This window comes from Falco peregrinus, chromosome 2 (genome assembly GCF_023634155.1).
Source record: "Falco peregrinus isolate bFalPer1 chromosome 2, bFalPer1.pri, whole genome shotgun sequence".
Lineage (NCBI taxonomy): Eukaryota > Metazoa > Chordata > Aves > Falconiformes > Falconidae > Falco > Falco peregrinus.
In genome coordinates this window covers 16,712,737-16,735,366 of record NC_073722.1, presented here as the reverse complement: position 1 = coordinate 16,735,366, position 22,630 = coordinate 16,712,737, and the positions used below count along the sequence as shown (strand labels likewise).

General features: G+C 40.2%; 1 protein-coding gene across 4 annotated transcripts in view; it reads left to right on the top strand.

Moving 5' to 3' along the window:
* Positions 1–22,630, top strand: part of WDFY3 (WD repeat and FYVE domain containing 3) — a 185,231-nt gene that overhangs the window by 43,402 nt on the left and 119,199 nt on the right. For all 4 annotated transcript variants that reach the window (XM_055796848.1, XM_055796846.1, XM_055796847.1 and 1 more), the window contains exon 3: positions 16,268–16,478. In XM_055796848.1, coding sequence (XP_055652823.1) covers positions 16,299–16,478 — 180 coding nt within the window. In that variant the 5' untranslated portion in view covers positions 16,268–16,298. The remainder of the gene's footprint in view (positions 1–16,267; positions 16,479–22,630) is intronic.

Here is a 22,630-nt window from a genome sequence, read left to right as displayed (position 1 = left end):
GTAAATTACTCTGCTTTCAGGGCATCCTTTCTTTGTTCAAATGACAGCTATTATCAAACAAGTTGATGTAAAAAGCCCAAACACCTTCCTCCCTCTCTCACTCCTTGTTCCCAGACTGAGCAACCTGGGAATGTGTACTTGAGGGAACATCTGCAAATTCTGACAGAGAGATAAAATCAAATTGAAGAAAGGAATGTATGGTAAAAATGTAAAGGAATATATGGATGTGTAAGAGAAGAAGCCTTTGCTGCGGCACTATTGTTGCAATTAAATCATAGCATTCAGCATTTAATTACCTATTTTTTAATGTGTTTTTGTTTGGCAACGTATTGCTGCGTTTCACTCTGTTTGTTGTGTGGTGTTTGTTTTAAAAATGAACAAGAGTAGTTATCATTATTCTATGTGCTGGTTACCATCAAAGCTTGAAAAGAACACGAAACTAGAGAAAAGGGAAAGTGTTGAAAAAGTCATGTCCTTTCACTTCCAGAGAGTAAGTTCTGTCCCCAGGTTGTTTGCATCCAGAAATGGCCAAGCATGGTGCAGGATGTCCAAATGAGTCCATACAGTTTCACGGATGCACTGCAGAAGCCAGGACTTGCAATAACTAACTAGTAAGTAATTTCAATAGCTGTAAATGATGGTGCAGTGCATTTTGTATACAATTACTGTCAATAATTCTGCTTCAGTAATTGTGCTATTACTGTGTGAATATTCAGGCTCTTTTCTGGGATAAATTTAGTTATAAAGGAGTGACTGTTGTAGTCATTTGATCATCCTTCTGTGGCACTGGGAGAATTTTTTTCAGAGAGCTGTAGTGTCAATCCTGATTTGTTTTCTGTGCCTTTGGTTATTACTGGAGAAAGGGGTTAGTGTAGTGGCACGACATAACATGCAAGTAACTGTAGTTATTGATAATGGATTTCCCAGGGAAATTCTACCACTTCTGAATAGTTGTTGTTACTAAACCAGAACACCTGGCAGTTATGATCTGAACTAGCTATTCTAGATTGGGTGGTGTTGTGCATGAAAATAGCATTGCAAACTAGAATAGTAAACACTGTGTAAAAAAAACATGCAGAGAATTTTAAGTTAACGTTAGGAAAACCCACATTGCATCTGATATAGATTCTGGTAAGAAATGTCACTTGTACATCTTTTATTGTTTTGAGAATAATTAGTTCTATTGTTACAGAAATTAAACAGATTTATTTTTCTATGAGATGAGAAAATTAGGAAAATTGTTTTACAAAATTCATGTATAAGCTGTTCTCATTTGCAGTGACTGTGTTGCAGAGCAGATGTCTTTTTACGTGAACATGCAGCTTTTTGTCTCATTCTGCTGCTGCTTGTGTGATTTTAATTTATTTTTGTGAAGCAGCTGTATCACTTACTGTGGCCTGGGCATTGTAAGGCCAAAGGAGGAATCCCTTTTCCCCTTTAGCATCGCAGTTCCTCCTCCCCTTCCTGCATCCCTCTGCTAGCCGGGAGGGACAGGCTGTGCTCTGCAATCAAACCAGCCTGTGTGCTGGTACAGCCAGCGCTGGGGCTGGCGGTGTGAAGCCCAGGCGGACCGCCTGACTGCCAGAAGGATGTTTACTAATGATGGGCTGGCAGCGGCTTGTAGGCAGAGGAACTTGCCGTCTCCTATTAGTAATATCTTACAAGGAGAGGATTTGAAAACTAAGATGCTTGCACTGAACGTCAAGAATTTGAGGTAGGATGAGACCTAAGTGAATACAAACTACTTGTATTTCTTTGCATGATACTTGCCCCACTCCCGCCCCCAGCCTAACATTTCATTAGTTTTTCTTGTCAGACTCTTCTGGAGTTGTACTTGCTGTTATAAAAATAAACAACCAAATTACAAGCTCAGATTTAGTAAAAATACAGTGATATTTTAAGTAATGTAAGTAATTGTGCATAATTTCCTGGTTTTAGGATGCTGGCTATACAGAAATAAATAAAAAATAGGTAGATTGTGTTTGTCATTTCACCTGAGGAAAAAAATACTTTATTTTAGTTTGTCTTGTGCATAGTTTTCAAAATACAGCTAATGTGAGCCTGTTCTCAAGTGTAATAGTTCCTGTGAAGCAAGCTTGCTATCAACTTGAAATGCAATGTTCTTGGAAATATAACAAAGTTGGAGAACCACCCATCATATTAAAATAGAAATTTGCCTGTGTCTGAGTGCTGTAGGCTTCATTTCTTCTCTTTGAGTAAGAGAAGCTGTAGTGGGTTTGCATGACAAGGCTTTAGTAGTGAGGGGGGCTATAGAGGTGGCTTCTGTGAGAAGATGCCAGAAGCTTCCCCCATGTCCGACAGAGCCAATGCCAGCTGGCTCCAAGACGGACCCCACCCCCACCGTTGGGCAAGGGCGAGCTAATCAATGATGGTGGTAGCACCCCTGTGGCAGTGTGATGGTAATTGCTGAGTGTCTCCCTGTCCTTATCTCAACTTACAGGCCTTTTGTTATATTTAGTCTCAGCCATCTGGTTGAGGAGGGGAGTGATAGATCAGCTTTGGTGGGCACCTGGCATTCAGCCAGGGCCAAAACACTACAGTCCTTTTTGATGCCCAATATGGTGCCCAAGAAATTTGAGATAAAGATAGTAAACAGGAGAGGTAATGAGCAAAACATGGACTGAACACAGCTAGAGAGTGAAGAGCAAAATGATCATGGAGAATTTCTGTTGTCCCTTCACCATGATGAGGGGTGGATTGTGTGTAAATTGTCCACTTTGATTCAGTGTTGTGATGACATTATTTTGATTTTTAGCATGGAGAATTCTTTTCCTTGGTAGTGGGTGAAGTCTGTGAACTTGTATGATGAACTTTGTATGATGAGCATGGATTTGAAGGAAAACTCCTAAATGCGTGATTTTCAGAGGTGAGGTGTGGAATGTAGTGGGTTTACATGGCAAGGTTTTGGCAGCAGGGGGGCTACAGGGGCAGCTTCTGTGAGAAGATGCCAGAATCTTCCCCCGTGCCCTGTGGAGCCAATGCCAGCCGGCTCCAAGGTGGACCTACTGCTGGCCAAGGCAAAGCTCATCAGCAACAGCGGTAGTGCCTTTAAGGTATCACAGTAAGAGGAAAGAAAAAAAAAGTTGCGTCAGTGGGAGAGAGGGGTGAGACTATTGAAGAGCAACAACTCTGCAGACATCAAGGTCAGCAAAGGAGGGGCAGGAGGTGCTCCAAGTGCTGGAGCAGAGATTCCCCTGCAGCCTGTGGTGAAGCCCACTGTGAGGCAGGCTGTGCCCCTGCAGCCTGTGGAGGTCCATGGTGGGGCAGATATCCACCTGCAGCCCAGGGAGGCCCCCGCGCTGGAGCAGGTGGATGCCTGAAGGAGGCTGTGACCCATGGGAAGCCCGCACTGGAGCGGGTTTGCTGGCAGGACTTGTGGACTTGCCAGGGGACCCACGCTGGAGTAGTCCATCCCTGAAGGACTGCACCCTGTGGCAGGGACCCACACTGGAGCAGTGTGTGAAGAACTGCAGCCTGTGGGAAGGACTCATGTTTGAGAAGTTCATGGAGAACGGTCTCCCAGGTGAGGGACTTCATGCTGGAGTGGAAGAAGAGTGTGAGGAAGGAGTGGCAGAAATGTGCCATGAACTAACCATAACCCTCATTCCTCTGCGCTGCTTTGAGGGGAGGAGGTAGAGAAATTGGGAATTAAATTAAACCTGGGAAGAAAGGAGGGATGGAGGAAAGGTGGGGGGTTTTTTTCTGATTTGAATGGTAATAAATTTAATTAATTTCCCCAAGTCAAGTCTGTTTAGCCTGTGGTGGCAATTGCTGAGTGATCTCTCTCTGTCCTTATCTCGACCCACAAGTCTTTCATTATATTTCGTCTCTGCCGTCTGGTTGAGGAGGGGAGTGATAGAGCAGCTTTGGTGGGCACCTGGCATTCAGCCAGGGTCAGACAACCACAGAAACTCACATTTTTTTTAGCTTTTTTTCTAGCTGATTCTAGCTTTTCTACTCAGTCTTGCAGTGTACTGCATAAATTTATTCACTGTGAAATATAACTTTCATTTTGGCATTATTGCCAAGCAGGACTAGAACATGGGTAATGGAGAGGAAAACAAAAATAGTTTTGAAAGTAGTTATGGTAAATAATACATAAACCAACCCTATTACTGGCAATAAAAAGCAAGCTAAATAAGCATGGATTTTTGAAAATGTTGCAGCTTTGTCCCTGTGTGAGGGACACCAACTTTAATGCCCCAGAATATCTAGTGTCAGTGTAGGGGAACCCCATCCAAGAAAAAGTCAGTTCACGAGTAGTCCATTAAATGCTGTTGGCCATGGTGCCCAGATTCACCCAAGTGTTTACCGGGGGCCTTTGCCTGGGGGTGTGTAGGGGAGGGACAAGTTCAGCAGCTTCCTGTTGAGCACAAACACGCAGTGGAATAATGTGGTAATTTGAAGAGATTCCTTATTGTCTGAAAGGTACTGCTGATGGGTATGCAAGTATTTTGTACTGCTTTTCCATACATCTCTGGTCTGAATTGCTAATTATAAGGTCTTGGGCTGTTTGGTTCCGTTTTGCAGTTAGGAATACTATGAATGTGCAACTTAAGAGGTTGTGATCATCCACCCTTATTTAGTTCCTGTTGCTTCAGAAATAAGTATTTGTGCCCAGGGTTTGACGCTGATCCGCTGCTGTTTCTGCTGCACTCTTTCTTACTAGATGGAAGCAGAGAGAGGAATTTCATTACATCAGCCAAGCATGTACGGATATAATTATTTTGTTGTTTTTCTTACCCTGGTTGTTAGAAACAAGGGCACCTCTATGGAGACAAATTTTACAGGTAATGGACTTCTATTTACTGATCTTTCCTATGTAAATTTCCTAAAGCCAGAAGAAGTGTTCTTCTTTGGGGTATATAAACGGCTGTTTTACATGGCTGGAGGAACTTCATGCTTTAGGTTGCTGTTGGTAAGAAAAAGCACTACCACCACCACAACAAACAAGGACCCATTCTGTGTAATACCATGATCCTTTTAAAAACATTTTTTTTTTCTTAGCTAAATATCAGGGCTGTGCTTAGACTCACTATTTTCCTTACTGAACATGTTGTTTGGGATTACACTGTTCAGTGCATGGCCTTACTGCTTCAATATAGCAGCCTGTCTGGTGTTCCAGGTTCACAGGTTTCCTTCTCCATCTTCACTCCCACCCCTGTTACTTGGAAAGGCAAACAGACCAAAGCACTCTCTGGGTTCCTAATAACAGCCCATTGTTTCATTGTTGATTCTAGTAGAGTAAGTTTTCTAGGAAGGCTTTTTATATACTCCTAATGCAAGAGCCACCCTCTGGAAGAGTGGGTTTTTTCCCCTATGCATTTGTTGATGTCTGTATACCAACCAAGCATATGCTTATCTATTCAGAATCCAGATTACTTTGCTTTTTTGTTTGTTATCTTGTGTCACCATGCTCTCACCCCCCCACTCCCCTTTACTTTTTTTTTTTTTTTTTCCAGGGGCTTCTTAGCAGCGTTTCCTCTCCTGAATGGCATGGTTTAGTCATTGCCATGCAGTTCAGGTTGGCAAAGTAAAATTTCAGTTCTGCTTGATTCCCAACAGGCCGTAACTGGCATTCTGTTTGTCCAATTAATGCAAATCAGTTTATTCAGGCCTTTTAAAAACAAAAACCCCCAAGAAAAACAGTATTCAAAGAAGCTCAAGATATTTTACCAGGGAACATAGCAAGAACTCGTTAATTAGAATTTTCTGTCCAAAAGTATTGAGATAGCAAGTAGCCCATTCTGTTTCGATTTGGGTTTTTTAACCAGTTATTACCTGTCTTTATAGTATTCAAACTTTTCCTGACACTGCATAGATTACTTGTTTTATAAGCTTTCCGTGTAATGTTCTGGTTCAGAATAATCTTATTGATTCCTCCATTTCAGATGACTTTGCTGAGGTGCAGATGTTGAGAGGTTTCAATTCTTCCAATGTATGTTCAAAACCAGAATGATGTTTCAGTACTTGCTTTCCTCCAGTATGTTTTTCAGCTGTAGGTGTTAATAGCAGTACTGAGGTTTGCAGACAATTTGAGTTTGCTTTTGTGTTGTTTTTGCTGGCTAGCAAGATAAATGAGCTAGCATGGGGGTCGTTCACACCTGCAAGACTGTCCAGTTACAAAGTTCCAGATTAGCGTCATAAATAACATAAATTTTAGTTTCCAGAAGTAATCTGCTGTGTTTGTAATCTATGAAAATGGAGAACATTGAAAACCAGAATTTTTATCCTATCAGTCTAAAACTTGTTAATTTACCAGGCACAATATTCCTATAAATGAGTGTTCCAGAAATATATGTCAGAGGAGAAATTTCTCCTATTTTTGTTGTTACCTTTTGTGTCTGTGCTCAGCCAACTTGGTCTACCTTCAGCCTGTCAGGATTTTTATGTTGTACACATTTTTGTCCCCTCAGTTACCACGTTTCTCTAGTAAATAGTGTCCTTTACGCTCCTTGAAGGAGAGGAGGAATTGTATGCCTAGAACTAGTTCAGACTTTGTTGCAGTCAGGACTGAATTGCCAGTTTGAGACCGCATTGGAACAGGTCAGAGTGTAAAAATGCCGTAGTGCTGTGATTGCACAAGCATGAGCAAATATTTTCTTGGAGCCAGAATGTCTATGAATGAACCACCTGAACGTGCTAACGCAGGTCTCTCATTTCTAACATAATACCTATATAGAGCCACTGCTTTGATCTTTACTGTAACCAACGATTAGGGTTAGTGAAACATGGAAAGTTGTTCTGGTTTTGGTGGTGTGGGGTTTTTTTTTGTTTTGTTTTTGTTTTTTTTTCTCCCCCTGGAGCGACCATTCCTCATCTCCTAAAGTAGAAAGGCTTCTTTTACACACGAAGAGTTTTATTTCGTCCTCAGCTCTGCAATGGTAATATATTTTGTCTTTTACAAATGATTTTAAACTTTGTTCTGGCATAAATATTACCTTTTTTTCCTCCCAACCTAAGGAGATGCCATGGAGCACACAGTTTGAGGTATGGAATTTCAGACTCCCTTCATGGCTAGCAAATCCGAATTGCTTTTTGGAGGTCAGGTCTGTGTTTATATGCCGATGAGGTGGTCGTAGACTTTGCATTGAAATTCACAGATGAAGCTGTGTAGAACACAGCAGTTAAATGTGGGTTTTGGGTAGCCTAAGGGATGGACTGAGTTTCTCGGTCTTGTTTTATGAAGAGATGAAGTACTGTTACAGGTACCTCAAAGATGAGCTTTTCTGCATCTCTTAGCTGGTCATTGGCGCAGTATTTGTTACGTGCTCTTTGGCTTCTGAAATGTGAAAATTACTCATTAAATTTCCCTGACCTTTTTCAAAAGCCAATTTTAAACAAGTGGTGGATGTGTCTGTTCAAGTACTTACAAAAACAGATTTACCTTTTAGTTCTCTAGGCAGTGTGTGGTAGTTCAAGAAAAAATGAGAATTTGTCTTTCATTTTAGTTGAAAAGATGTAGAGTAAAAAATGCAAAGGCAGAAACCTTAAATGAGTATGTGTGGCCAGTCTAAATAGCCTATATTTGAGTTTTCTGGCAGTTTGCTTTGTGGGCCTTTGCAATTCTTTAGCTTGATTATCCGATTATTACTGAGTTGAAAAATAGGAGTCCTTAAGTCTTGAGAAGGGCTTCCTTAAAGAAAAGCAGCACTCAAAATTATGTTTGTGCTGGTGACAGATTCTAACGTGTGCTAAATAAAGATGTAGGAAGCAATTTTATCAGCATCCAGCCAAAAATCACATTCTAGATGTTATGTGGTCAGTTTTGTTCCTGCTAGGAAAAGGCAGCACACATGCTTCCTTCCTCTTGTGCTATCTCATCTTTGCTCTCTGTAAAATTCACTTGTAGCTCCTTCTTGTTTCATAAAGCTAGGAATTTCAAGCACCATCCCTAAAATATCTATGAACAGTGATTTTAATCACATCCTTTACCTCCACATGTGCATCAGTAGTCTTTCATGCTAGGTAACTGTTGTTATGTGCTATTGCAGTAAAAAAATAAAGTTGAAGTAGAGTCTTCAGTTGCGGGGGCATAAAAGATGGTGGTCTGCACTTGAGATCTTAAAGTTGTCTGTACTTTTTGTGTATGGAAATGGAAGCAAAGAAAATGGATGCAACTTGAACTGTGGTTTGGAGAAGTACTACGTACTGTTTTCTGCTGTGGTAGTATTTAATACTTGTTTTATGGGCTTTGTGTTTAGGAGTTGGTGGAAGAAATGTTTGTAGCTTAGAAATATTTTATTAAAGCACTGGAAGAAATTTTGGAAAATAAGATTTTGTAGTTATTAAAGAATTAGAAAATGCAAAGATAGGGTTATTGTCTAGACATAAGGTACACACTAGTAAGTCAGGAAAAAATAGACCATATGCAGAAGTAAAAAGCAGGACTTGATTTTCTTATTTGAACAAAATGAAGTGCAAAAACTTGATATAGCTGAAGTTCATTTTCATTTAAGTTAATAGTAAATAAGAAATACATGCATTATTAGCCTTTAGCAAGACAGCTTTCCTCCATCCCTTCAGCGTAAGTCAAAAGTATCACTGTTATTTAATTGTTGCCCTTCTTTTTTCACTGAATATAAAACATTAACCTTCAAGAGGGTACAAACCACAGGAAATCTACTCTATCAGCACTTGCTATTATGTGTCATTATCATGAATAATTTGTGGGAAATGGACCTAGAAAGAAGACTGATAGTCTGGGTTTTATATCTGTGTCTTTCTCACTAACCAGTTACTTAAGTTCTTCATATTTGTTGAAGTATTAAGGATTTTTATTTGCAGCTATGTCAAATCATTAAGGTCAGTCTGAGCATAAGAATAGCATTTCTAATATTGCAAGTAACAAAGGAATTGTATCTTTAAATACTCATCTGATCTGAGTTCAGAGAACAGGAAAAACCATGTCCTGAATTAGGATAGTAAGCTTTTTTCTTTCTCTTTTTTTTGTTGTGTCCTTTTTTTCTTTTTTATTTTTTTAAGAGATGTTAAAGCAAAAAATAACTGCATTGAATTCTCTGGTTTGGAGACTGCCTGTGAATTGGAAGAGACACCTCTGTAAGCATCTCTTCAACCTGTAGAAATAAAACAGTATTTCATTAGGTTGGCCTCTGCACTTACATTAATCTAAAAAAAGGAAGGTTAAGCCTTCAGGTGATAACATAAGGTTCCTTGAGATAAGTTTTAAAGTATTTCATTGCAAAGGAAAAAAAATAACCCCACAACTCTGAAATAATAGGGCGAACTTCAAGTCCTTCCCTGCACACCTTCCTTAATTAATAATACTTTGCAGTACAAAAAGTGGAGTGAGAGTTGATGGTGTTTTTCTGTTGGGAGGATTTCTCAATGAAATAGTTCCTGTTTTAACCAGGTGACTAGCTGTTTAACAACAGGAAGACTTAGTACAGGAATAGGCACTTTTATTACTGAGTCAGCATGCTGGCTTTGCTCCAGGCCCTGTCTTGTGGGGACTGGGCGATATTCCCCCGAAGTGTGTGCGAGTTCAGTCCATCAGGGAGAGCTGATGCCTTCCTTTTCAGCAACACAGCTTCCTTGTGCATGACTTTCTTTCTGTTTTTTTGTTTGGTGGGGGAGAGTGGGAGGAAGTGGGGTTCCTTACTCGCCCTCCTGCTGATGTTTTTGCCTACAAAGAGAATTTATTATTCCTGTTCAGTTCTAAGGGCAAATGGATATATCTAGCCTGTAACAGCTCTTTATTATTTCTTTTGAAGGCCAGAAAATGTCCTCTTTAATAGTGCATATTGATGATCATCTTTGGAACGTTAGTATTAACTACAGAAGTAGGGAATCTTAAAATCGGGAAAGAAGTAACAAATGTGTGTGGAGGGAAATAACAGGAGTGGAATTTACTAATGGACTTCGGTGATTCATTGTAGCAACAAGGCTTACCTTAAGTTTCATTTCCCCTACATATTTGGAGCAGAGGTGTCTGCTGATGTCCTATTATAATCTGCAAAGAAAGAAGTCGATTCCTGTTTCACTGCTAAGCTGCTGATGTAATACCAACACAGTGCCTGGAGAAACACTTGCGACTGTAATTACAAAGCAGATAATTACCTAGCTGCTTATTTAAATAACACCCTTTTGGAACTAGATGCACAGCTTGGACCTATAATAGCTATTGTGAAATAAGTGTGTCTCATGCAGCTTCTGTCTGCTTGCTTTTTTTTTTCTTCACAAATGTTTTGATAGCTCTAGTGGTATTACCCGTACATTATCATACCCTAACTTGTGTTAACGATTATGTGTATGTGTTATGTTTTTCTCACAGTGTCTGAGCTTTGTAAGTTGTTGGTATTTTATGTGAAGTGGTTTGTGATCATTTGGCCAACAGCTTCCACTAACAGTAGAAAACACTTTAAAATACTATTTTAAAGGATAGAAGTTACCACTTGCACTAAGTCCACTGAGAATTCTTGAGAAACCTCATGTGTTCATCTTGTAGGGTTCCTGTATAAATTTAACAGAAGAGTGAAGAACTTGGTGAATAGGTTTCTATCAGAGCTGCTCAAATGGGTCAGCCTTGCTTATGCTTATGGGAAAATGTGCAGCCATCTGACAGCCAGTGAAAGAAAATAAAGGGGTTGTTTAAGTAAGGATGCTTATGCTGTGCCTTTACTGCTTGCTTCATTTCTCTTCACATGGAGACTTTTCTACTTCTGCCACTAGGAGAAAACAGCAATGTGTTTTACGAGAGCAGTGTTTTTATTGTAGCTGTCTGTGCACGTTTGAAATCTTCTCATCCAGTGTCTGCCTTTAGTTTAGGCCCAGAGAGATCATGATGATACACAACTGCCATTAATTCACCTTTATAGCTCAAGTAGCAGAAGATGGGTGCAGTGGGTTGAACTGCTTCAACGCTCCTGATAAACTGTGTACCTGTCACTGTGGGGCTGCATTGTAGAGCTTCTGCTTGCTTAGTTTGCTCTTTCAAAATAACTTCTAATTTCTTACTCAGCTAAAAAAAGCCAAAGACTCAACAGCTGGACCATCCAACTCAAAGGTTCTCAATGTGGAGTGTGCCTGCATGGACCTTCTGGGGGAAGTAACTCATCAGGGCTGTGTAGGAAAGAACGTGTGCCTGCACTGGGCTGTATGTGCCAGAAGAGGGGATGCAAGGCACGGAAGAGCCTCCTCTCCTGAGAATCAGCTTCTGTCATTGCATCTTCCACAAAACCTCTGAGGTTTTTCGGATGGCTCTCTAATTGCACCCTTTGTGGGCTGGGTGTCTAACTTTGAGATCACAAGGAGAAGGATGTCAGCTAGTCTCTAAGGGATACAACGCAAGCAAGCAGAAGGATTCAAGCATCACAAGATGCCACTTAGCATTAGCTACCCTCCAAAGTTTCTTAAACTAGATATCCAGATTATTAGACACGACCAGTTTTAGGGTAAGGTGTGTGCATGTGTTTGTTCATTGTGTGTATATTGAGGCTGTCAACATGCCTGTGCTGTGAGGCAGATGTGAAAATAAGTTGGTTATTAGCTGTGAGGCATTCTGATCTGGCAGTAATCAGTGGGACAGAAGAACCCATGAGGAAGTGCATTGCTTTCGGTTTGGGTTGCAGTAACCAAGGTCTAGCATCACAGTTGGAGAGATGAAGTGGCAAAATACTGAGCAACTGCTTGTGAAGCAAGGGCTGTGTCCAGCCTGTCTGCTGAGAGAGGCAGGAGGCCCTTTGTGGGGGGACTGTAGGAAGTGAGTGTGCAATTTAAGACTGTACTGTAACGAATGGTGTAAAGCCAGGCCAAATTCAAGCTCTACAAGCAATTACAAGACAGGTGTTCCCTAACTTGGGAGTTTGTTTCTCTTAAGGTGCTTTTGCTGTGCAGGGCACTTGCTTGTCATGTGGTATAAGCAAGCAGTTGTGAACAGGTGACTTGACTGTTACTGAAAATACTGGAATCCTTTCATTTTTGGCATTAAAGAGACTGCCAGGCCTTAATGCTGAATTTGAGTCATGTGGTGGTTACAGCTGACTGTAAAGACTGTGCAGATGCTTTCACTTAATAGAATGGGAAGGTCCTTTCTCCTAGGTAGTTTTTGTTTGTAGCAAAAGGTTTAGGTATACTGCTTTCTCTTTTCCAGATTTAAGCCTAAACAAAGAAAACCTCAGTCAAAATATTTACCCAGGACATAGTAGCAACATACTGCTGTCCTTTCACTCAGGGAACATGTGTAATATTCTAATGTAGTATTTCTAAGGTATTACTTTAGTGTTGTTTGTTGTTTGTTTGTTTGTTTGGTTTTTTAATGAGCTTAAACATCTCAATGTTTTCTTTTAGGGATAAGTAAGCTCTGTTACAGAGATTCACAATGAGGAGGCTTTTGCCTGCTGTAAACTATGAATAATCCTTCTCGTGTCTAAGATTTAGGCCTAATGCTGGAGCTCTCATAGCCCACAGCTGTCTTGTATTTCTAAATTTGTGCTGTGGTGATCAGAAAAACTATCAGTATTCAGATGGCAAAAGTAAATCGCAGAAATTCTTTCAGATTTGATGTAGAAGATACTGTGTATGATGTTGCATGGAGCCCATGCTAGCCTTATTTCTAACAGGGCAGAAACAGTGGGACTCAGCTGTGGAATAATTCCACAAGTACTGTCTACTCTGGTTGAAATTAGTATATTGCATACGTTCAAACTGATCTGCAGTGGAATTGAGGGTAGACTTTACATGATTCTGAGGGCTGAGAATACGTGGAAAATACTGACAGAAAAAGCTGATCTGGAGGGCAGATAATATCATTGAAGAAAAGCAGCATATATTGCAAAGATCTCTATGTGTAAATGTCAGTGTTACTACCCCTGTCTTCACTTTATACAGTGCAACATGGACTTCAACCTCAAGGAAGTGAGTATTTTATAGTGAAGGATATTCCCAAAGCAGTATCTTCTAGGGAGATTTTCTTGAGTGTTGCAGGGGAGTCTTTGGGACAGAAGTCCGAAATTCTGTGGCATTGTGGTGTTCTGGTGTGGTGTTTGGGTTTTGGGTTGGCTTGTTTTGTTTTGTTTTGTTTGGAGTTCCAACTGAATTAAGTACACACATAGAATATATCAATTTTTGTGGTGTCTTTTGATTACTTCTGGAGAAAAAAAAGGAGTTAAATTCATTTGGATTTTACTTACACTATGTTACATCCATTCTTCCCTCTTCTCTGCCCCACCTCTTACATTGAGGTTGAATATCTGATTGTATTGGGGAACAGGCAGGAGGGACTGTGACTGTGCTGAGAAACTGAGGACTACTTTAATTGTTCTCTGCATTTGTCATCCCTCTGGGTTAAAACTGCCTCAGTGGAGGTCATTGGATCACGTCTTGGAGAAGCTGTCCCAAGTAGGCTCCTGTTATGCTGGGAAAATTGTGTGACATGTATTTGGACTTCTCTGACTATAACAAAATTGTCAGAATTAGAATTACAACTGTGTGGCTGAACCAGTGCAAATTCCTGATCTAGTGTCTGCTTAGGATGAACAAAGCAATAGGATTTAAAAGAAAAATTGGCTGCGCTAGCAGAAGTCTACAGCAGTGGTGCATTCAATGGCAATATGTGTTTTAGGTGTTGGATTTAGAGTTCTCAGCATTTTATGACTCATAAAAAGAAATTTAAATTATTATCTTTAAAAGATTTATTGATTAAAAAAAGAATACTTTTTTCCCCTGCTGTTTTAGGCAGTGAGGTTTTGGCTCTTGGAGCTAAGATGTGGTATTCTGTTAGTTTACACGTTATTACAGTGAGAGAAGAGTTCCCAAACTGAAGAGTTTGGGAAAAGGTGTGGGTTTCTGGAAGAAACACCTCCAGAAACTGTACTATCTCTTTTTTAACTGCGTGAATCATGCTGATTTGAAGTAGTTAGCTGTGTTATTTCTTAGGGATAATATGCTAAAAGATAACATCCAGTTCTGTCTCATTTTTCTTCAAATGTAAAAAGCCAGTGCAGATTTCCAGGATGGGCTGACAGTTGCTGGCTTGTACGTTAGCTTAGTTTTTTTTATGAGTTCTCGTTTCATAAATGGATGTTTTGTATTGTACCAAAAAGTTTGTTAGCATCAGTTCCTAACTTTTCTTGCATGTTAGTAAAGTGGTGTTTTATGAACACGTTCGAGAAAGATATTTCATCCTTGGGTCAATTTCCATTGTTAATATTTCTTATTAGTGGTTAATTATCTTTAGTTTTAAAAGTGTAGTCCTTGTTTGTAGCTGGTGTTTTCCTGGCTTTAGCATCCAGCTACTGTCTTTCCTCACAACTTAATCTGTGGGTTTGAGTTCTTCAGTAGTGGAATGAAGTTCTTTAAGTTTCTTGCTGTGAGGCATTTTCTACCCTTGAATAATTTTTATGGCTGTTACTGACCTTTGTCCTTCCAAACACCTTTAAGCCAGGAGAGGTCGACTTTAGGGTTCTGAGGAGTATTTCATTGTTGATCTCCTTAATTTTGTATGTGGAATTGAAACTGTTTCCCTGTATCCCCCTTACTACCTTCCTTTACTTGAACTTAGTTGTGAGAATAGTTATTTTTGCCACAGTATCCAATTGACTACATCTGTTGAGGGATTTATCTGCTCAGACCCTCTTGTGCAAGATCCTCAGTCCCATGTTCTGAGGATTTGGTCCATGTTGTTTTGAAGACTTAATACAGGACTAAATACAGACGCTATGTCGTATCCATGAGATATTTTAAAACGTGGGCACCAGTGACATGGTAAAGCAGAACCTGGGCAAGATCAAGCAGGACTTTAGGAGCCCTGGGTGCATGAGTGAAGGGGACAGGGGCCCAAGTGATCTTCTACTTTTATCTTGCCTGTCAGAGATAGGGGTGCAGGCGGAGGTTGACACATTATGCAGATTGATGCCTGGCTTTGTGGCTGGTGTCATCACCACTGTTTTAGTTTCTGTGATCACAGGATGTTGTTTGAGGAATACAGATTACTGGGGAGAGATGGGATCTGCATACCTAGAAAAGGGAAGAGAATCTTTGCTGGCGGGTTGGCTGACTTAGTGTATCACACTTTCAACTAATGAGCTTGTGGGATGGAGTCCAAAGCCAGGACACTTGCATACTCACAAGCAGCAGGGTGGATGAGCGCATCTGCCACAGAAGAGATGAATGCACCCCAACCCTTCAAAAAGGTTCCGTGAGAAAGGTGAGAGAGTTGAGAGTCAGCCTGAAATGCTTCTATACCAATGCACGCGGCATGGCTAACAGCTGAAAGGAGCTGGAAAACTGTCATCTGACCACTGTCACTGAAACTTGGTGGGATGAATCGTGTGGTTGCATGATGCAATTGATGGCTAGAAACTGTTTAGGAGGGACAGGCAAGGGAGGAAGGGTCACAGTGCTGCCCTCTACATTAAAAAATGGATTGATTACACAGTGCTTTTTTTTGAGATGGCAATGCACAGGTCAGGAGCTTATGGATGAAAATTAGAGACCAAGCCAATAAAGGAAACCTTATGGCTGGTGTTTACTACAGACTGTGTGTCAAGGGGAGGATGTAGATGAAGCATTCTTACTGCAACTACAGGAAGTGTCACACTTGCAGGCCCTGATTCTGCTAGGGGACTTGAGCCACCCTGACGTCCACTGGAAAAGATAATCTTTAAAGGTCCCTTCCAATCAAAAACATTCTGTGATTCTAAAACAAGTTTCTTGTGCCTCAAGAGGGAGAAGACAGAGGTGTTCTTCCGAGACCTGACAGCTGAAGTGTGAGATGAACGATAGCTCCATTGGGTAGCCTTGTCTATTTGCCGTAGGGAAGTCAGGAAAAAGTTAAAGCATGCCTCTGTATGACAAAGCCAATGTCTGAGAGAGTTTGAAGGTCTTGTTTGATTAGATTTTAAAGTACATAACTGGTACTGATCCTATTCTAGAATTATTTTGAGAATACTTTGCAATACATAGATAACATTGCCGTAAACGCTGTGGAATGTGCACCAAGGAATTGTAAAAATCACTAATTGAAAGTGCTGAAGTTGTTTTGCGGTGTTTGAAGCCTGGTCAGTCATGCTTCGTGCTGAAGAGTATTGGATATTTTCCTGTTTCAAGTTGTTGGCTTTAAATCCTCCAGACATGTACTAATAAATGTCTAGCATATAAAATTAGCTAATGCTCTTAACTGCAGTGTGGTACTTACTGAGAGAGAGGGTGTTATATATTTAAAGGCTTTGATGGAATAATGCCTCAATCTGTTGTACTCAGTAAGTTCATTTTCCTTTCTGAACAGGATACAAGAGAGCTTCCAGAAGTCATTCAAGATGAATATGGTGAAGAGGATCATGGGCCGGCCACGGCAGGAGGAGTGTAGTCCTCAGGATAATGCACTAGGCTTGATGCATCTGCGTCGCCTCTTCACAGAGCTCTGTCATCCTCCACGGCACATGACCCAGAAAGAACAAGAAGAAAAACTGTACATGATGTTGCCAGTGTTTAACAGGGTAAGCTGGAGAATCTGCAAGAGATGTTTTCTTTATTTGAATTGACTGCTCATATTTTGTATTCCCGAGGCCTGTGGTTTTAGCACAACAGAAGCTTTCTTTCTGTTGGCATCCCTTCAGTTTTCCCCTTCTCATCTCATAGTGTTGTGTTAGTGGATAAACCTGCCATTGGAGATTTCCTTCTGTTACCACTTTTTCTGAAATGCAATCCACAGTTGTCTTTAGACTGTCGCAGAGCTTGCCTGTTATTAGTCATCTGATTTCCAACCTAAACTTACTTGTAGCAAGTTTATACCCGCTTGTTTGTGTGACAGCATTGTCTTTGAGTCTAAATAGCTCTTCTCCCTTCTTTGTGTTTATTGTAGTGATGCATATTTAGAGATAACAATTACAATATCTCTTGTCAGACTTGGTTTTGCTACGCTAGATAAGCTGAACAATTTTAATTTCCTCTCGTGATAAATTCTTAGTATTTTCATCGCCCTTGTAGCCCCTTTCCTGTGTATTGAGTCTGAATCCCTTTTCTTGGACAAGCGGGATTTTGAACAAGCAATCTGTAGGGAAGATGTAGTAGCCACTTGTACAGTGCCATTCATATTTCACTGCTTCCTTGTGCTCAGGCACTGAGATTTTGTTTGGAGGCAGGACTGTGACAACTGTCAGTGGAATTAATAGGAGCTAAATCTCCTGACATCAGTCAGTTACTCTGCCACTTCAGTTTGAATAACAACTCTGGTGGTAGTTTCAGGGTCTTGAAAGAGCAGTAGGTACAGATTTGACTTTTCTCTTTTTCCTGCTTTGACCTACTAAACCCTTGCTACTGAAGCTGCTTTTCAGTGATGGATTTGTGCTTGTATACCCTACTGTGGAGAACTGGAATCATCCAAAAACTAAAATGCAAAAACTTGATCATAAAATCAACTCGGCTTTCTCTTTCTTTAAATTGATGTTTTGCTGAAAGTGTGGCTTATGACAGTGTTAGATGTTGAATTGCTTAGATGCTTGTGCTGGTTTTGGCTGGGAAAGAGTTTTCTTCACAGTAGCTAGTATGGGGCTCTGCTTTGGATTTGTGCTGCAAATATTGTTCATGATCTGGGATGTTTTCATTATTGTTGAGCAGTGCTTACACAGAGTCAAGGCCTTTTCTAGTCCTCACACCATCCCACTAATGAGTAGGTTGGGGGTGCACAAGTAGTTGTGAGGAGATGCAGTTGGGACAGCAGATCCCAGGTGACCAAAGGGATCTATTCCATACGATACAACATCATGCTCAGCATATAAAGATGGGGGAAGAAGGAGGAAGGGGGGACATTCAGAGTGATGTTGTCTGTCTTCTCAAGTAGCCGTTAATGTATCATGGAGCCCTGTTTTCCTGGAGATGGCTGAACACCTGTCTGCCGGTAGGAAGCAGTAAATGAATTCCTTGTTTTGCTTTGCTTGCACACGTGGCTTTGGCTTTACCTATTAACATGTCTTTATCTGAGGCCACGAGTTTTTTCACTTTTACCCTTTTGATTTTCTCTCCCCCATCCCACCAGGGGGGAGCAGTTGAGCAGCTGAGCGGCTGTGTGGTGCTTAGTTGCCAGCTGGGGTTAAACCACGACAATGCTGTGTAGAAAAAATAATCCTAGTTAAGGTATAGCATTAATAGGATTTTCAGTCTACTAGGTAGCATGCTTTAGTGGATAGATCCCCTAAATGTCATTCAGTTGCCTTAGATCTTATTCCTAGTTCTACTGCTAACCTGTTGTGTGAGTTTGGGAGAAGTAAGCTCAGTTCCTCTGCTTTCTCTTTATCTGTTTGGTTTGTATGCCCTTTAGTTATGGACTTTCTTAATTTGTTTTTACAAATTAGCACAATGGAATCTTCATCTTGGCTTGAGCCTGTGAAGGTTATTTTGATGCAGTTATGCTTAAAATCTCCCCCTGGTGGTTACAGGTGGCTGATGCTTCTGAAAAAGGGAACGTACCCACTACAGCTGCTTCAACACTTACTTGTAACCTATGGGTAGAGAAAATTTTTTTCCTAGCTGTTGTGGTAGTTACTTGCAGCAGTATTGTATTTATGGAAATACCAATTGGTGATATAACTGGATTTAGGAAACGTAGTTCAGCAATGCACTATTTCCGTACAGTCTTTCCTTAAACTTTCATGAAGACTTCAGAGATAAAGAAGAACAGTTAAATTTTAATTTGTGTTTTTTCTCCTTTTTCCCTCTTCCCTTTCTTTATTGCTATGCTTTTTTTTTTCCCTCTCCTTTACACTGCTTATTGACTTTGTCCTAATTCTCAGTCCTTCCACTTGATCCTGTTGAAGCCTAGTTGTGGTTGCCTTAGGTTTTTGTACCATTTGTGTCCTTTCACTGTCCTTCATTCAGCTGGTGTGTTGAAGCATTCTGAAAAATGAATCGGTGGCCCCAAATTTTCTTCTTGCTCTATCAAAATCAGCCCTCACCTAACTAGTCTCAGGTACCATTTATAATCCTTGAAAAGATGAGTGGTTTCTGTGATTTCCATCTGTATGAATACATCTTGGCTACTCTTTTCTCCTAGGTTCCAGCTTTTGCCTTGTTTGTTGTAGGTTTTTTGCTTCCCCAGGTTCCCCATGTCTCTCTTCTATTCTTTACAGAATCCATCTGATTTTGTGGATGGGCTTTTCTTCCCTTCTCTGAATCCTAGAGACTCTCTTGTTCCCTCCTGTACTGAGGTGAACTTGGTGCTGAAGACATGCGTTCTGTGTTGTTCAAATGTTTTGCTTTTATATCCTACCTGTGGTCATTTCTCTTCCTCTTCCCTCTTGTTTTGTTGTTTAATTTTAACATCATTGTCCTCAAACTGACTGTTTTTACTCTGTGACCTTCTTGGAGTTGTCCTTCTTGACAGTTGCTGGATTTTGTCACTTCAGTTTCCAGCCTCTAAAATCTGAGTCGTAGTTTGGCATGTGGAGGGAAGGATGTATTGTCTGTGCTCTTTCACTTCCATTCTTGCAGTCCTTGATAATCATTATCAGTCATCAATAAACTGTTAGTGTAACACAAACAGAACGGATTTCTCTTGGTCAGCCAGATCTCATCTGTCCCAGTTACAGGGGAATTTTTTTTCCTTGCATGTGTGTCTTCCCGTGTTCAAGAGGCTGAGCAGTTGTGATGTCATCTGTTTATTTATACTTTCACAGCTTACCTTTTTACATTCCTGGTTAATGCCACCTTCTTTTGAGGCTTACATATAGAGTAATATATAGTGTGACTTCTTTGGCTTATCTAGTTTTGTTTCTTCTAGACTGTCAGCTGTCTGTGGTACAGCTTGTTTTGGAACAATCCTGCTAGGTTAGTAACTGAGTCAGAGTAAGGCAAACTCTGAAATTTATTGGAATAAAAAATAGAACAAGAGGAATATTTAATCTTCTGAAGGGTCTTATATGACGTTTTCAGTGGGAGACATGGTAAATCTTGGTTCACTTTAAATTCTGAGGTTATTTTCCTCTGAGACTATATTTTTACTGACAGAAAACACTAAAACATTGCTAGAAGTTTTGTTTGAAAAATATTATTGTTTCTCAAAGATAGCCATTAGCTGCAAATGTTTTAAGCTATCAGTTAATAACTTGATTAAAATTCAGACTCTGAATCCCTCAGTTACTTTGCGTAGTTATCTCTCTCCTGTTGGACAGGTTTAAGTGAGATTGAGTACTTGTGTTAACTGCCTTGAGTGAAGTCCATGATGGTGTACCATAGAAACATTATCTGTTACAAGATCGGGATGTCTGTTTTAGGAGGAGAAAACTCCAAATAAATTGTTGAGCTCAGATCAAGACTTCTGTACCGCACCTTAATGTGTGCTTCAGAATTCTGTTGTACAGAGTAGTGAGCTGTTGGAAGTGGTAATTGTGTGTCTTTGGCTGGAAGCAGGGAGTGTGTGTGTGTCTGTGTGTGTGTGTATGTAAAATCCAGGAAAAAGTTCTAGAAGAAGTGTGATTTTTACTGAATGCAGATATACAGAGTGAGGAAGGTAAGTGTGCTTCCCATAGGCATCCAAGTGGCCAGCAACAGGCAGCCAGTTAAATAACCTGTGTATCCACGAGCTTGAGGCTTTCTTGCTTAACCATGTAGGAGTTTGCATGTATGTTTAGGTTTTTTCCTCCCTTCAGAAGTATCTGAAGTTTTGTGTGAAATGCAGTTCAGTTTTCTTCCTGACATTTTGAGGATTATTAACAGTAAATCCAGAGGAGCTAAAGCATTCTTAACTTTGGTTTATAGATACAGCATGTCTCAAACATGCTACAGTTTAAACCATCTTGCTATTTCTGGTAATGAATGGGTTTACAGACCATTTCTGTTTCCTCATTGTTCAGGGAGGCTTGTGAAATGATGAATCACATAGTAATGGAAAGCTAAATCAGTGCATAATTAACAAAAGATTAGCCCTCTGGAAGAGCACTCAAAAGGCTCCTTTCAGAGTTTGATGCATTTGTGGAAGCATTGCTCTACTGTCACAGTAGTAATGCTTTTGCAGTATATTAAAAAAGTGGATGGAATGATGAAGAGGCTGGTTTTTAGTAAATGGTTTACATTTTCTTGAAAGGACCTTGCTCTTCCTTATTAAAAAGATGATTTACTGGTAAAATGTTTCATATCCTATTCCTGGGTTTTACTACAACCTTTAGTTAAATAATATATCAATATCCAATGCAGATGCTTGTTCTACATAGCACAGACTTGGTTATGGGGCAGCTAATTAAAATCCCATCACCTCAGTCAGCCTTTTACTGTAATTTTGATCTCTGCATTTCTTGGGATCTGCTGACGACTCTAGGCAAGCTTGGGACAGGTAACAGGGTTATTAGTTTTTCCTCTTTATTGGTCTGAGTGAAACCTTTAAACGGTTAATGATGGCAAGATGCTCTGCCAACGTGTGTTCTGAAAGTCTAGATAATCTTGCTTAGGTTATACCAGCTAACGTGCAAGCCTCGAGGCCCTCTTCACATCTTGTAGCCTTGTGGAAGTTAGGCTCTCAGATGAACTGGGAGTTGATGCAGATGACTGCAGAAGGAGGTCTTGTGAAGAGTTTAGGGAGATCTAGGTTGTCTGTACTGGGAATGTTACATCCTTTGTAATCCAAACGAGGGGTGTTTTTCTTGGTCTGCTGAAAACAGTTCTGCCTATGATGTCTAGACTCCTGTTTGCTTGCTTTATTGATAATGGTGGTTGAAATTTCCTGTATGAGAAATGCTTATTTTTTTTGGTGAAAAATATTTTTATTGTGAAGAAACAGAGTGTTGAATTTCAGTGTTGTATTTCTAGCTCTATTTCATCATGACTTTGCAATGCGAGTAGGCAGGAAAAATATTTATGGCTCTCCTGTAATGTGCCAGAGCAACTGATATTAAGGGGAGTAAGGAGTCAAACTTAGACAAAGGTTATTCTGTCTTCTGCCTTTTAAGTTTTCTTCAGTGCGTTTGGGGTTCCAAGGTAAGTTGGTACTACAGTTATCTTGGATCCCTGTTGGCTGTAATACTGTGGATTTCACTGGATGTCCCTTGACTTAAGTGACCTCAAGTATGTCAGCAGCTCAGTTGTAATAGTATAACTGGGTCACCCAGGGAAAGGAAACAAGGGTGAAGCAGCTGCTGAGTCCAAATCGTTTGTACTGCTGTAGATCACATCCTCTTTCTGAGAAGCAAATATACTATGTTGAACTAAAGTTTTATTAGAAAAATACTGGGTTTTTTTACACTGGCTCATTGTGACACTCCTGCAGGTTATGTACATAGCCTTGAGGGAGAAAATGTAAATGAGCAGAGAAGTGTTTTGACTGTTTAGGTATTTAGCAGGCTATTCTGTTTTTTTCAGCACCGACAATTTGGATTGCATGCTGTGTTTGATAATTAATATTGTGGTTTAACTGCGACCATTTTAGTCAAGTGTGGATGGAGGCTTCTTTTTGTGTGCAGTCTTGAATAAACAGTAAATTACCTCAACAACTAGCTAATCCATTTTGAGCTAATGTCATGTTCCATAGCTTAGTGCCATGCCACAGAGTTAACAAATTTCTCCCTGTTTAATGTGATTCAATAAATGATTTAATAACCAAATTAATGTTTAATTGTGAATTAAGTGACGATTTATAAAAAAAGATAATCCCTAGTAACTACCG